A 16,995-nucleotide genomic window follows, 5' to 3' on the forward strand; every position below is an offset into this window, starting at 1 on the left:
TATTTATTTATTTATTTAATGAATGAATTTACGAATATTTACAATAAAATTCAGAAACATTTTATTTAAAGGGAAATTTCAAAGTATCGTAATAAATGGACTGTAGATAGTAAATCAAGAAATTCATAAATTAAACATTATCATTAAATTGTAAAATATATTTTGTCACACCGGCGACGTCGTGTTTTCAACATAAGGGATAACAAAAAGGCAAAGTGCTTATTTCACCATGGTTACTAGTGTATGTGTGGCATATCATTTATCTTTTCAGAATGGAACATCAATACCCAATTTACAAAGCATGTTTACAAGAGGGAAAATCGTTAGATGTTTAACTTCAAGTTAACTGATGTCTTCAATAAACATTTAACAATCATTTTTAGACTTTCGGTTTAAAATTTGTACGTGTACACTGTATAACGGTAGGAAAACATGTAAACTCTAACTTGAAGATAGAATTCGAAGATGCAGAAAATAAATCCCTTAGAAAAATAATGTTTTATTCATTTTTACTTTATTTTACAAACATTTTGATTAAAATGAAAAATTTAAACCTTGTATATAGTAACATAAAACAATAACAATTCAAAAAAAAAAAAAAAATGAAAATTGTGTTTAAAAAGAATTACATGAATTTATTTATATTAACACAGTGTCTGTCTGTTATTCAAAATGTTAATAAGCTAAATGTAAACTGTCAAGATAAATAAGTAGGATAGATAAGCACAATTATTTTTTGGAACGCATTGTAAAGTAATTTGTCAGCATCAGCACTCCCGACGCCATGAAAAATATTCCTCCAATCACAACACATCCATAGGACCACGTGATTCCTTCTCTGACGGATGCCCCGTATACAATTGCGGACAGCAGAATGCTTCCAGCTGAAAAATTAAAATTTAAAATGATTTTTTTTTTTTTTTGAAAAATTCCAAAATATTATGAGAAACGTTTAAAGCAATTATATATTTACATCATTAACTTTTTAAAATAGAATATTTCAAAGTCTTGAATAAGGGTTACTCCGTCTTAGAAGCACTAAGCCCCCCCACCCCCATCCCCCACCCCTCTCTAAATAGTTGTAACATGTTCTTTACTATCCTCTTCCCCTCACCCTTTACTTGTCTTCGTTTAATCTAATTAATCTATTAATAAACTATTAATTAACTGCTTATTTTGTAAATGATCTCTTACCTGTAACAAAGCAAGACAACAGTGCCAAAAAAATAAATTCTTTTGCTGTCAGAAAATCTGGCCACAGAAAGATTCAGAATGACAAGAAATGTGGCGAATAGAGATGCTCCAAGGGCAATAATCTCAAAAACCCTCACAACTTGAAGCCAATCTACAATAGACAAAGGGGAATAATACAGCTCTGAAATTTGTGGAAATTATTCATAAGTTAAAAAAATGAAAGTCGAAAAGAATATGTTAAAACAGTTACATGTAATCATTAAATTAAAAAAAAAACGAATTATTCAGTAAATCAAGTTCCTTGTTGAATTCCATGACAAAATTACATATAAAGAAGAGTTTTTAATTATAAGTTTCATTCATTATTTAAAAAGTTTCTTTTTCACTTCTTTTGGGGGTGGGGGGGGGGTGGGGGTGGAGGGGGTGGGGGGTTAAAAAGTATCGGTTACCTCTTCCAACAATGTTGATATCAGAACAAATTCCATTGACACACCTCCTCCAGATCCCCTCGTCAAAACCTTGGATCACTATATCAATGTCTTTTATAACATCCTGATTGTATTTAAAATGGAGAGATCGCCAGTACGGAGTACAAAATCCCAGCAGATGAAGTAGAAATCCTGTCACTTCTAATACAAGATACAATCGAGTGAAAATATCCGATTTACTTAAATCCGCCATTTCTTAAAGTGTCAACAACAAAATCTATTTCGGCGTTACAGAAAAAACATGTCCGTTGTTTCGAGTTGTCAGCGATATGTCATTTATGCATCATGAGGGAAGTCAAGTCATAAGTAAACTAATTTAGCATTTCCTGAGGGCATTTATAGAAAGGACATAGACAGAGAAATGACAGTGCGGTTTATATAGACTCAGATGATAATCCCTATATAAAACAATTAGAAAATATATTCTGATTAATTTTTAACCTGTGTCTTATGTATCATCAAAATTTTTATTAAATAATAAAGGAAATAAAATAAAATACACCCACTCATAGCAAAGCAATGAAAAATTGGTTTCTATCAATGATGCATAATCCATTTGAAAAACATTAAAAAAGTTTATGAGAAGTTTATTAACGTAATTTTTTTCTGTCTTTGAAATATTTCTTTACAATTTTGCAACAAAAAATTCCGACATCAAAGTTGCAGCTCATATTGCTTTAAAAGCTTAAAGACTTTTAAAAGATATATTCTGAACTGTGTTAGCAGGCAGGCATGGGAAAATTCTAAATTTCTGTTAGAATCAAACATTTAATGTAAACTAAGACCTTTCCTTGATATTAATTGTAGGTATGACCCTCTCAATTTACAAATGTACATGTCTTGTGATTATACATAAGATTCCAAAGTAATCTATCTTGTACACGACGGCTAGCCATTATAAATAAATTACAAAAAGAGCAGATATAATTGATTGACGAACATTGAAGTAATAACAATCTATAAATAAAAAGTTAGTGTATAACATTGTATAAAGGACAATAATTCTGTAAACATAGTAATGAAAAACTTTCTGGTTGATTAAAAAAAAAAACGAACATCGAATATATAAAACATGGATACTTGATTTTTTCAGTTTTCATGTATTTTTTTTCTCAATGAAGTAAATTCATAATAATCAGAACAAGAGGCCCAGGGGCCATATCGCTCACCTGAGCAATTGGCTATGAAAAAGCACATATTAGATCAGAACTGAAAGTTTACTGAGGGGGGGGGGTTGAATTTTAACCCCCCAGGGGGTCATGATTTGAACAAACTAGAATCCACACTACCTGAGGATGATTCCCTAAAGATACCACTAAGCATGACTTTGAAGTACTTGAAAAGAAGATTTTAAAAGGTTTTCCCTATATATTCCTATGTAAAACTTTTATCGGCCATTTGGCCCCACCCTACCCCCGGGGATCATGATTTTAACAATTAAAGTTGAATCTACACTACCTGGGGATGATTCCACATGAGTTTCATCTTTCCTGTCTCAATGGTTCTTGAGAAGAAGATTTTTCCTATATATTCCTACGTAAAACTTTGATCGGTCATTTTGGCCCCACCCTAGCCCCGTGGGGTCATGATTTGAATAAACTTGAATCTACACTACATTTGGATGATTCCACATGAGTTTCATCTTTCCTGGACCTGTGGTTCTTGAGAAGAAGATATTTAAAGATTTCTCCTTCATATTCCTATGAAAAACTTTGATCGGCCATTTTGGCCCCATCCTAGCCCCGGTGGTCATGATTTGAACAAACTTGAATCTACACTACCTGTGGATGATTCCACGAGTTTCATCTTTTTCTGGACCAGTGGTTCTTGAGAAGAAAATTTTTAAAGATTTCTTCTTCATATTCCTATGTAAAACTTTGATCAGCCATTTTGGCCGCACCCTAGCCCCGGGGGTCATGATTTGAACGAACTTGAATCTACACTACCTGAGGATGATTCCACATGAGTTTCATCTTTCCTGTCTCAATGGTTCTTGAGAAGAAGATTTTTCCTATATATTCCTATGTAAAACTTTGATCGGCCATTTTGGCCCCATCCTAGCCCCGGGGGTCATGATTTGAACAAATTTGAATCTACACTACCTGAGGATGATTCCACATGAGTTTCATCTTTCCTGGACCAGTGGTTCTTGAGAAGAAGATATTTAAAGATTTCTCCTTCATATTCCTATGTAAAACTTTGATCGGCCATTTTGGCCCCACCCTAGCCCCGGGGGTCATGATTTGAACAAACTTGAATTTACACTACCTGAGGATGATTCCACATGAATTTCATCTTTCCTGGACCAGTGGTTCTTGAGAAGAAGATTTTTAAAGATTTCTCCTTCATATTCCTATGTAAAACTTTGATCGGCCATTTTGACCCCACCCTAGCCCCGGGGGTCATGATTTGAACAAACTTGAATTTACACTACCTGAGGATGATTCCACATGAATTTCATCTTTCCTGGACCAGTGGTTCTTGAGAAGAAGATTTTTAAAGATTTCTCCTTCATATTCCTATGTAAAACTTTGATCGGCCATTTTGACCCCACCCTAGTCCCGGGGGTCATGATTTGAACAAACTTAAATCTACACTACCTGAGGATGATTCCACATGAGTTTCATCTTTCCTGGACCAGTGGTTCTTGAGAAGAAGATTTTTTAAAAATGCCATTCATATTTCTCTAATTCTAATTATCTCCCCTTGGAAAAGGGCGTGGCCCTTCATTTGAATATTATTAAACTTGAACCCCCTTCACCCAAGGATACTTTGTAGCAAGTTTGGTTGAAATTGGCCCTGTGGTTCTTGAGAAGAAGATGAAAATGTGAAAAGTGAACAACAACGACAACGACAACAACGACGACAGACAACGGACAAATTGTGATCAGAAAAGCTCACTTGAGCCTTTGGCTCGGGTGAGCTAAAATTACTGATTGACAATGTTGTAATCGTTCATTTCAATGAATTTTAGTAAATACGTGTATTTGTTCTCTGTTTCTTGTAATATTATTATTGTTCATGTAATTCAAACCCCTTTTAATTTTTCAAAAATAAATTCAAAAATAAAACTTTTTTCCTTCCCCAGAACAATACAAAGAGGTTAAGCCACAATGTCACAGTAGATGAATCAGCTGAGAAAAATCGTCTCGTTTTCAATCATAAGATATTTTCCCTACCGCTAAATACATGTACATTGTATATTAGGTTTCACAATATGGAGGAAATTAAAAATACCTCAATTGTCTCATTTTCAATGATAAGCTTTTCCCCAGCTACATGTAAATGTATTAGGTTTCATGATGTGGAGGGAATAATAAATTAATACCTTATTTAGATATTCTGCTTTACTCGCAGTTACGCATGGTTGAAAGCGTTATTTGAATTTAACTTTTGATTTGATATAATAATTTTTGATTTTATGAAAATTCGGAATGAATTTCAAAATGATATTGAAATTCATTCCAATTTTCATAAAATCAAAAATTAACGTTGAAAATACATTTGATTTTTTAAAATTCTCCTTTGTTCACTCTATGAACTAATTGGCATATTTAGACAATTACTTTAATTCAATTCAGCCAAAAAGTTAAATATAATACATATTTATATGAAGAATTAAGTTTTGGTTGTTACGCGCCACTTGATTGGATAAAACATCTTCTCTAAATCGTATAACCTGTGTTGTCTAAATCACAATGACTTACGCCCAAAACATGATATCAATCCGCACTAAATAGCTTTTGAAGGCATTTAACGATGATTTGACTCAATTTCAATACTTCATAACTGAAAATTCAATTATAAGGAATAAATTTAATAGCTATCCAACTAATACCGTCTGGTATAAGTTTACTTTTTAAATAGCGGTTATTAAAGCGTTTTTACTGCCCAGTCCCAGATTACATAGTATAACTTAATTCATTCCTTAATGATAAAAATTCTGATCCAGCTCGAGTTTATATAACATTGATTTTAAAAAAAGTTCCTCCCTCTTCTCTGAAGTTATTTTATTCCCTGTTTGTCTGTCATGTACAACATTTTTAAGGCGGGGGGGGGGGGGGGGGGGGTTAGAAAGTTTCCGAGTCATTTTTTTAAAGAGTGGATTTCAATACCCAACTTCTCCCCCGTAATAATTCTAGATCATCCCTTGATTTGACTGTTTAACTTTGGTTTTACATCTAAAACCTTTTACTTATAAAAATCTTTTTTCTTCCGCTTTCATTTTCGAATTATGTTGCTACAACGTGATCCGCGAGTTGAAATGTCAAATGGTTCATCGCCCACCGTGAGATATAATGTCATACTATTATTGTAAACGTGTAATTTGAAGAATGAAACACGTATTATTATAAGGAGGTCGTCTTATGATATTTTATTTTAAAAATTACATCTATCCGAAAAGTATCACCTCCGATACCCCCATTAGTATAAATGGTACATGTGCTTGGGATTTCCATTATTAACATTGCATTCTTTCTTGTTTTGTAAAGAAGCACATAATTGGTTTTGATCAAAAAAAAGTCTAGAGTAAACAGAAACGATACATCAATGATTTTTTTTTACATTCTTTCAAAAGACATAGTTTTTAAATCAAGGGAAAATGTCGATTGATAATACGACTACCCCCCCCCCCCCTTATCATGGTGGACATAAATTCGTACGTTTCTTCATACCTCGAAAACTACGAAAATTAAACCTCAAGGAAAATAAGTGATTTCACAGTAATTAACATGCATTTCATGTTTAAGACCTCATGGAAATAAAACATTATTTATCAGCAAACTTTAAAAAATTATTATAGAAAAAAAGAAAAATAATTACAAAATTTGGCTTGGGAATCAAACAAGTAATATATGTGATAATTTACGTTGCATACGAAGTCAATCAAAAGTCAAGACTAGAATATTTTTCAAGTATAATTAATGCACAATGGGGAGGGGTTGCAGAATTTCCTAATCATAAATTAATGAATTTATTTACGCGTAGTCAGATACTTTTATGATATGCACAAAGGAAGAAAAGTGCAATTGTATGCTGCATATAACTCTTAGACTAGTATCTGTAGCGTATAAGTGAGCAGCACTTTAAGTACATGTACAATATATCCATCACGAGGATACAATGTCGTTCTCAGCTGATTTTTGGTTCTTTCCCAAGAGCAAGTAAATGGTCGATTACAACTTTTTAAAACATTTTCAACAGCTTTTTAATTACACATCATATGTGTAGTTGTTCCAATTAATGCTAGCACTAAGTCAGTCTCACATTAGATGTTCAGGTATACTTTTGGACAGGAACCCTCCCCCCCCCCCCCGTTTTTTAACCCCGGGGCCTGTTGGACTTTTTTCACAAATTATGCCTAAATTTATTACACTTATTCATCATGTGTACAATAGCAAAAAATCGTAAAAACCCCGAAATAATCGCTCCACAAAAAAATATATCTCTTATAATGTATAGTGGGGTATTTTTTTCTTTAGTGGAACGATTATTTTGGGGTTTTTACGATTTTTCCTATTGTACACATGATGAATAATTGTATTAAATATAATTTGTGAGAAAATGTCCAACAGGCTTCGGGGTTAAAAAACGGGGGGGGGGGGGCTTTCCACAAGTACCTGTGGTAAGATGTCATTGCGCCCACGAGAAAAGGGTGCTTATGACAATTTTTACACATTTTTATCGTAAAAAAGATTGAAATTAAATCTGTAACACATGTAGTTTTGCCAATGTAGCAAAATAGCACTATGACGATAAAGGATAAAATCCCTACTAAAAGACAAGGGGAACATATTCAAATTTCCACACTTTTAAATCTTTCTTCGGTAGGATAAATATCTTTGACAGCAAGAATTTGAAAATGAATAGTCGCGTGTTCCTTCTTAGTATTGTTTTAGTTTTCAAGGTTATTACGCGTTAAAGTATCGATCCCATGTCCTCAAACGCATCTTCCCAAGTCAAGAGTTTCTGATCCGCTCCGCTCCACATAAACCCTTGACCGAATAGGCTAAGTTTGGCGGGGTTAGAAATGCGTTCTCTGATTGGCCTCATGAAAGTCTTCATGAACCAATCAAAATCATTGTTTTATTTAAACTTAAACTAAATTGTAAACAGAAAAACAAGCCAGTTTTAGTCCCAAGGATAACGTCATTATCGTTAAATAGCCCAGATAAAGGTTTGACTCAGATTTTTAGTTAATTTTTATCGAATTTATTACAAACTTCCAATATTATCTCGAATTCTCTGTTGAATTCGTTTACTCCGATTGGCCAATAGCAGAGGTCAGTAGAGTATCTCACTAGATGGCGTGACAGTAAACCCCGTCAAACTTAGCCTATTCGGTCAAGGGTTTATGTGGAGTGGAACGGATCAGAAACTCTTGACTTGGGAAGATGAGTTAAGCATAGAACACCTGTTTATTAAACAATTTGGAGCCTCAACCTTGAAAAAAAGGAAGGCATGAATCACTCATGTTTCAAATTTTCATCAGCTTGGAAAATTTATGACATATGCTATACACTGAAGAAAGGATGTCTACAATTTTTCACAACCAATTGAAAAAAATAATCAATGAATTAAAATTAGGAATAAAAATATATTATACAGAATCAAAATTATTTCAATTAAATACTCGTATCAAATAAATATTTGTGAAGTGCAATCATGTGTTTCATAGCTTTTACAAATTATGGAATTGTTTCAAATATTTTCATTCAAAACAAGACAACGAAGTTCACGAATTTCTTTCATATACATCTATCTCAGTTATGAATACTCCCTAAAAAGGGAGGGAAAAAATTCCTCAATTTTTGATGATTATTTTTTAGGACAAAGTGTTAACAAAAATTTCCCACAAAATTCCAGATTAGTGCGAGTGTACTTCGTTTGAGGCATCTTCCCAAGTCAAGAGTTTGACGGGGTTTACTGTCACGCCATCTAGTGAGATACTCTACTGACCTCTGCTATTGGCCAATCGGAGTAAACGAATTCAACAGAGAATTCGAGATAATATTGGAAGTTTGTAATAAATTCGATAAAAATTAACTAAAAATCTGAGTCAAACCTTTATCTGGGCTATTTAATGATAATGACGTTATCCTTGGGACTAAAACTGGCTTGTTTTTCTGTTTACAAATTAAGTTTAAGTTTAAATAAAACAATGATTTTGATTGGTTCATGAAGACTTTCATGAGGCCAATCAGAGAACGCATTTCTAACCCCGTCAAACTTAGCCTATTCGGTCAAGGGTTTATGTGGAGCGGAGCGGATCAGAAAATCTTGACTTGGGAAGATGTGCTTAACTCGAATTTCAAACGTTATGAATGCTCTATAGGCAGCCCGCCTTGTCTGTGTGTTCCCGTTTTGCACTTATTTGAAATATTAGTAGAGAAAAATATCTGTTCAAACGTAAACGAGAAATTTGTCCAGGTATAAATTTTAAAGTTAAGTCTGTAAAAAGTAAGTTTGTGAAAAGGAGAGATGTAAATCTATATGAAAAGAGAAATATAATTTATATAATAGGTTAATGTATATGAAAAGAGAAATAATTATATAATATCTAATAAAAAATATATTATACAAAATCAAATTGGTATCAATTAGATACACTACTGGTTAAGTATAATCATTTGTTTCATAGCTTTTACAAGCTTATGAAAACGACATAAAGTTTGTTTTCGTCAATTTGAAACACAACTGGAAATTAATAAATTTAAAATTACTTAAGAATGTAATATAATTTTTCTCATTATGGATTCGCGGGTATATATATGTAGTATTTGCCCTGTTCGTCTGTCTGTCTAGCTGTCTGTCTGATTGTCCGAAAAAAACATTAATAACATTGTCCATATCTTTCATTGGCAGAAGTCTTGGCTTTAATTTTTCACAAGTGTATTTCGATACGCAAGAGCATGCTCTACATATGAACAATTTCTGAAACGAGGTAAATTATTGACAAACAAGTTGATGAAACAAGAATTTCAACATCTCGTTTAAAGTCATCATTTTGTAAGTTCTATGGTTGATACAATGACCTTGTCTGGAAATACAATGTATCATTGGGTCAAATGCTGACTGACGTTTTTTATCCTAATATTGTTAGGCCATTATTTACACACTGAATTGTCGAGGAATTTTCCCGTTTTTTCCCGAACATGACAAGGAGCGCACGGCAGGTGTGACCGGTCGGCAGGGAATGCTCACTCCTCCATGGTATGCACCTGATCCCACCTCTGATGTTTTGGAGGTCCGTGTTTGCTCTGCTCCTATTTTGTATTGTTTTATGGACTTTTGTTCTTAAATGAGTTCGTTATCTTCATATGTTTCTTTTTGTGTCAAGACCTGTAATTTTATGGGTACCTACATAAATGAACTCTTGACCGTGACCTTGGAGTTTGACCAACTTTTGCAAAAAAAAAAAAAAAAAAAAAAAAAATCCAAACTTTCACGTTAGCGATAACTTTTTGAAAAGTTGATGCTAATAGAGTTTTTATTACAAGTAATTGTAGTATAAATATTTGTGACCTTTTCACCTTGACTTTACAGTTTGACCTAATTTTAAACACTTTAATCTTCGTCATAACTTTTGATCAATTAGCACCAGGACTTTTACATTTCACAAGTGTATTTCTTGTGAAAAGTTCTTCGTTTGAATTCTAAAAATTGACCTTTTGCCTTTGACATTGGAGTTTGGCCTACTTTTGAAAAACTTAAACCTTTGCAATAACTTTTGAGGAGTTGCTGTTAGGACTTTTATTTTTAAAAGAGTTTTTTTTACGACAGTCTATCCTTGGCTACCATTACGCGGAATTTTCTACCGTGTCATGGCAGTTTGATCCACTTAAAAAATTTAACTCATGTAACCTTTCCTTTCCTTTGGTAACAACAAATTTGATCTGTTGACCTTGATCTTGGAGTTTGACTTGCATTTGAGAGACTTCACAAATCTTTACAAAAAGCTGCTATATGGGGACATTTGATCAGTGTTTCACAAATACATCTTGTTGAAAAAGTATGAAAAAGAGGTTCTGACAAAACTGAAAAAAAAAACAACAAAATTTGAAGAAAAAAAAATTAAAATTTTTATAGCTTCGAGTGTCTAAAAATAAATTTTGTGAACTATGTTTGAAGGTTGTTTTAATTGGCATGTTCGACAAAAATACTTTTTCTTTAAATTATTCTCTGGTAAAAGATAATGGATTGTCTTAAGTTTTTTCCCACTAGGGAAGGAATTTAAACTCGATCTTCTGCTCAAGTTGAACTTTATAATATGATAAAAACTAATGTTTGATATTCTTTTTACATGCAATTGAGGAAGGGTGAACGGAAGAGCAATTATAGCTTAGGTCATTATAATATCTATATTATCTTGTTTCTTGACTCGAAAACGACCCATCAGCAGTTTTTAACTTGCCTTTGAAAGAAATATGACACAGAAGCTTTTGAAAACGCATATTAAAATGCGTTCTTTGTGTGCATGATCTTAAAATCGAATATTTCAATTTTCTCCTCAATACATTGCATAAAGAAAAAAACTTCACAGAATTTTAGGTTGTTAAATCAAGCAGAGTGTTCCCATGCAGGCATTGGGTGCATAATTAAGACGAAATGATTAATTATTTAAGATAAACGTAGCTACACGTATTTATCAAGCTTCGTCGACCATACCAAAACTTGACTGTTGGGAATGAATTTCTTAAATGTGCCAAGAGTTTCACAAAGAAGCTTGTGAAAGATAAATTCCAACGTCTAAATATCATGTAATTATCTTTTTCAAACATTTGATCTACGAAAAACTTTACAGGTCTAGCATGTTCTTAATGTATAAAGTGGGGTATTTTTTTTGTGGAGCGATTATTTTGGGGTTTTGACGATTTTTTCCAATTGTACACATGATGATCAAGTGTAATAAATATAATTTGTGAAATAACCGGGGTTGAATATCGTGGGGGGGGGGGGGGTCTTGTCCACAAGTACCTGTGGAAATATTTTAGTAGGGGAAATAAGAATGACCCAATTAACCTTGCACACATTATAAAAATGTTTTTTGACTTTTATCTTATTGTCAATTAGGATGAGGGCACTATTGTGCAATTTTTTTTTTGACAACCACAGAAAAAAGGGCAACCGATGTTATTATGGAGAGATCACAGTCGAAAAATAATATATCGGCAAAATTATTAAGGAGACCACCCCCTTCCCCTTCCGCGTCTACATTCCTGGATTCCTTTATTAAATTCTATGGAAAGAACCTTGCACAGAATAATTTCATAGTGAAGTTGAGGATTAGGAAGAGTAAATGGGAGTGTCCCGTGGTCTCTCTTACTTTTAATTTGGGAAATACCCGTAGTATAGTGCGTGCTGTACTGTTGAAAAATATACTTAAAGACAAATATAGCTGAAAGAAAAGACGCAGTCACCCGTATCTTCTCTTTAAATCTTTTTTTCTTCCTGTTTCGAGGTTTGCTTAACTGCAAACTGCAAGGTTTAAATTATCAATGTAATCCAATAGGTAACAACTGTAGGCATTCTTCAAACATTGCAGGTTTGCTGGACTATCAATAGCATATACCCGAATAAAAAGAGCCCATCAGAGCGAATCGTCGCGAGAGATAGTTCGCAGGCCAAAATTTCGAGGTCGTGTTTGGATGTTTACCAAAATGGACTTATAGAATATCTGCATACTTTATGTAGACTTCTTTAAATAATTAGGATGGCTTTGTAAATATCTTTTCTGTGTTGGAGTATTTGAAAAAGAATTTCTGATTTTTAAAAATTAAGAGCCCATTCCTTTATCATTGTGATTCGCCGTTGTTTCGATTTCGAAGGTGCGTATTTTGACGTCATCGTGTTTTTCGAGTTTTGAAAATTAGGTTGAAATTATCCCTGGGGGTCGGGATAATGGAGGATTGTGACTTGTCACAGCTTGATGATCTCACAGAGGTGTCAATTTTACAGGCTGTTAAAAGAAGATATGAACAGGATAAAATTTACGTAAGTAATACCACAAAGAAAGTTATTCTAGTATTTTCATTTTAGAATGGTTCTATCTCTCTCTCTCTCTCTCTCTCTCTCTCTCTCTCTCTTGATATTTTGTAAGTCGATATGAATTGCATTGCTTTGAATAAGTTAGAAGAAATTTATAAATCAATCAATGCTTATCTATATAAAGTAGAGACATCTTTTTGTAATATTATTACAGGTTCTAATAAATATCTTGAACTCTAGACTTAATACGAAAAAAAAAATAAATAAAAAAAACACAAATGGAACAATATATGATTTTTAAAAAGCAACTTAATATATAATAAAGGAAATATCTTTAACATGACATTTCAATAATTTACGGAAATACCATATTTGTTTATAACCTGATGCTTAAAAAATTCCGTTAAGGGTATAAATAAGTATGTACACACAAACTCATTAAAACTTGTGGCGTTTGATATACCCGGCGCGGTACTAGTACATTGTATATTCCTGCATGATTTGCTAGTGATGACCATATGCATGTGCATGAGAGTTATTGTTGTTTATCTCTTTTAGACAAATACTAGACTGCAATTACAAGATCTATTAAATCAGTCAATTACAGCATATTCATTTTGTTTTTGATAAACAAATAAAAATCGCCACACGTGATTGTACAATTTTTATTTGGCAACATTAATGTTTAAAATAGATAGTCATGCAGTGCTTGAAAATGTCAATTTCAATTTCATGCATCAAGTGCATGATAATGTAAAATGATACAGTGCCAAAAAGGTTGAAATGCATGCATTTGTAATAAAACATTGTATTAATAAAAATATTAATATATTCAGATCCTCTGATTTCGAACAAAGAGAAATGTGAGATTTAAACATTCTCAAGATCTCGAGGTTCTTTGCAGTTACTTAGTTCAGTAACCAGAATTAATGGCCAAACCAGGAAGTAAAAATATCCTTCATTGTTAGAAATTGCAAAATATTAATTCCGATTATATTTTTTAAATTTAGATCTACCCAGTCAGAAACAATTGATTACCGGGTATATCTGGGAAAAGGGAAACCAATTAAAAAGGTTACGCAAATAAAACGTAGTTTGCGTACGCGTGTACTTGATATTTAAATACACTTGTGTAGCTTTTAAAAGCACATGAAAGGATCGAGGTGTAAGGTGTCTGTTTTCAAAGGCTAAGATAATAAACTTTTTGTAAAAAAAAAAATCTCATTAGTGAATTGTAGAAATCCTGAATAGGAATTTAAGTTTTTGTGTCATTTTTTAAAGATCTTGACTATGATAAAATTATATTCTATATACACATATCGGTTTAAAAATATTTCTTTGATTTCCTAATAGTACATTTACTTAAAAAAGTATTGTCCGAAGAAGAAATTCAAAATAAAATGCTAATCTTTTCTCACGTTTCAGAAAATAATGACCTGAATTTTTTATGAAATCAAAATAATCCAGAACATCCCAATTCCAGAATTATTTAAGACCTGGTGGAACTAGGAAGTAATATATATATATGTATATTGGCCCATATCCAATTAATTTCAGAATATTATAGCATTCGATCAATAGACTACATGCCTTGCCACTCTTAAAGTTAAACGGATATTTGACTTTGCCGTGTATGTCACGACTTGTATAAATAATGAACACATGTTCAATCTACTGTTCAGTGTACGTTTTTCTTCTACAACATGTATATTTTCTGTATGAGACATAAGTACATGAAATGATTGAGGTCGTAAATTAAGTAAATCGTGATTTCATGCACGAAGAGAGTACAAAGGAAGGGACGCGGGGGGGGGGGGGGGGAGATAAATGAGAAAAAAGATTGGGAAGATACGTGGAGATCAGAAGAAAGGCCAAGCACCCCATGTGTGTTTTAAAATATATTTTAATATATTACCGATTATATAAACACCGTAGCTTTGCACTCTTCATTGCAGTGACGTAGCATCGTTTTTGAAAATGGGGCTGTGGGGGAGGGTGGTGGTAGCCAGAGAAAAAAAAACCTTACCGGAAAAAATTGCAATAAAAAAAAAAAGGGGGGCAATGTGTGTGCTCGGCCTTGGGGGGTTGGATGGTAGGCGAACCTAGCTCTTTCAGTACCAAATGTTTTACATATATTACTACATTACCTTTTTTAATTGATTATGGTGCAAAAAAGTGAAGGGACAGCGAGCCTTTAAATATGCATTTTCAATAGTTACATATGTAAAAGCTGTGTGGAAAATGAAGGGGGGGGGGATGTCCCCTCCCCTCGATGTTATTTGACTGCAAGCACTTTGCACCAAAAGTCTGTATAATGGTAAATTCATAGGTCCTAAGGTCAATTTAGACTTTCTCCCACTTTTAAAAGTTTTAGGGAAAAGACAATAACTATTTAATAGCTAGGCCAATTAATTTTTATCCCTCCATCTTTCCAGTTGATCTGATAATTGTCAAATCATGTGCGTCGGGACCGGGGGGGGGGGGGGTAGGGGGACTTAGCCCTCCCACTTTTTTTGTAAAGATAAACAGGACATAGGCGCATAATTCAGCATTGGGACGTAGGTTAAGCCTCCCCACTTTCAACAGTGTCCAATAGGTATATTGCAGTGTAAGCATGCAGTAAGTTGGTACGTAGCGTTTGAAAAAAAAAAAAAGTACTGGAAGAAGTTCAGTCTTAACTATGTTAATTAACCCTTCAACCACGCGTACCACGAAATAAGATTTTCGGGTATATAGAAAGTGTTTTCAAGTGTTCTTTTTATTTTTTGCCTGTCCAGTTTTTTTTTCAGGTTTTTTTTTTTGGTCTCCCCCACTTTCAATTTGCTTCCGATGCCAATGAAATGGCCATGTAATCATTTTCCCCTTACACGCTTTATATAGGGCCTATACAATATGCATTTGAAAAGGTTCTTTTCTGTACAATGTATAAAATAGGAGTTCTCTTTTTTATTTTAGACCAATGTTGGTGATATTTTGATAGCCGTCAACCCTTACAAGGATCTACCGTTGTACGACAAAAAGGTAATGAGTTACTTCCCATTTATCAGATCTTTAGTGTTGGAGGTGAGAAATCGTCATAACTTTTTCTTCTGGTCGAGCGTGTTAACTTTAAGTCGAAAAAGAAATGAAGTTAATTTTGGGTCAGTGTAAGTATGCAGTTAACTTTTTGAAAGAGAACAAAGCGCAGTTTTAATTAAAAGAAAACCCAGAAGGTTGTGAGTACATATATATCTAATGAGATAAATATACGCTAAGGGCCACCATCATGGTTTCCATGTGCCTGGTAGTGGTAGTGATAAACATGATGAAGTTCATGTCAGATCGAGTAATCTCAACGAGATCTCGCAGAGATCAGTGCATTCCTTGCTTATTGTTTTATCGTCCACTAGTTTTCACCTGGCCACCCCTTTAGTCTATTTTTTTTAATTCAATAAAACGTACAGAATTTCCGTCAGCAACTAAAAAAAAGGTCTTGAGATGTTGCATCATTTTCAACTATTTTATTATCACTGATCATTACACCTTTACTTTAAAATGACAGTTAAAATGTTCTTTTTAATTACAATATCTGGAGATTAATCGATGGATTATGTTTTTGTAGCCTAAAGTGTTAATATTTAGAATTAGAAAGAGCTGGAAAATATCTTCCGAAACTTGTTCAACAAATGTATGTTGAACCATGCAACACGCCACATGTAGAAATGAAAATTATGATGTATCATGCTAATAGCCATGCTTAAAAAAGTGTAGAAAAGTGGCATTTTGCTAGATGATATATTAATTATGTCTTTTCGTATCCTCAAATGATATCAATCATGGATACAATCAAGTGCACTGTAATCTTTCATTTAAACCGTTCATTGAGGGATACTAGCTGGTAATTTACCAATGGATAACAATAACATTTATACTATTTCATTGATGGTTTGGACTGCAGTAGACATTAACTTGTACCTACATCATATCAAACTGTTAGTGAACTATGCTATATTTAAGATGTCTTGAAGTAGGGAAAATTGGATTTCTGTTGCAGATTTTAATCTAGTATAGATGAAAAGAGCAGTTGAATTCAGATCCTAGACTAAATCTGTCCTATGTTTGAGGGCAACACTGAAAAGCTGTTGGTTTAAAATTTTGTTAGTAAATTTATTATATAGATTAATTTAATTTATTAATTGGTAACTAATTAAGTTTAAGGAGAGAAACATTTCTTTTCTAAATTTTTTTTGTTAATTTTTTTTTATCAAACTCTTTTTCATTAACAAAATTAACTTGACAAATTTTATGTAGATGTACATGTATGTCATTGTTTTTATACCAAAAA

At 33.1% G+C, this 16,995-nt stretch overlaps 1 protein-coding gene and 1 pseudogene across 1 annotated transcript in view; one reads left to right on the top strand and one right to left on the bottom strand.

Moving 5' to 3' along the window:
* LOC134235492 (uncharacterized) overlaps positions 1–1,987 on the bottom strand; it is a 61,617-nt pseudogene extending 59,630 nt beyond the window's left edge.
* Positions 1,988–12,291: 10,304 nt separating this feature from the next.
* LOC134235485 (uncharacterized) overlaps positions 12,292–16,995 on the top strand; it is an 85,396-nt gene continuing 80,692 nt past the window's right edge. The window contains 2 exon segments of the mRNA XM_062717615.1: positions 12,292–12,677; positions 15,627–15,692. Coding sequence (XP_062573599.1) covers positions 12,585–12,677; positions 15,627–15,692 — 159 coding nt within the window. The 5' untranslated portion in view covers positions 12,292–12,584.

Source organism: Saccostrea cucullata, unplaced genomic scaffold, assembly GCF_032062105.1.
Source record: "Saccostrea cucullata isolate Sc308-1 unplaced genomic scaffold, CSIRO_AGI_Scuc_v1 ctg662, whole genome shotgun sequence".
NCBI classification, from domain to species: domain Eukaryota; kingdom Metazoa; phylum Mollusca; class Bivalvia; order Ostreida; family Ostreidae; genus Saccostrea; species Saccostrea cuccullata.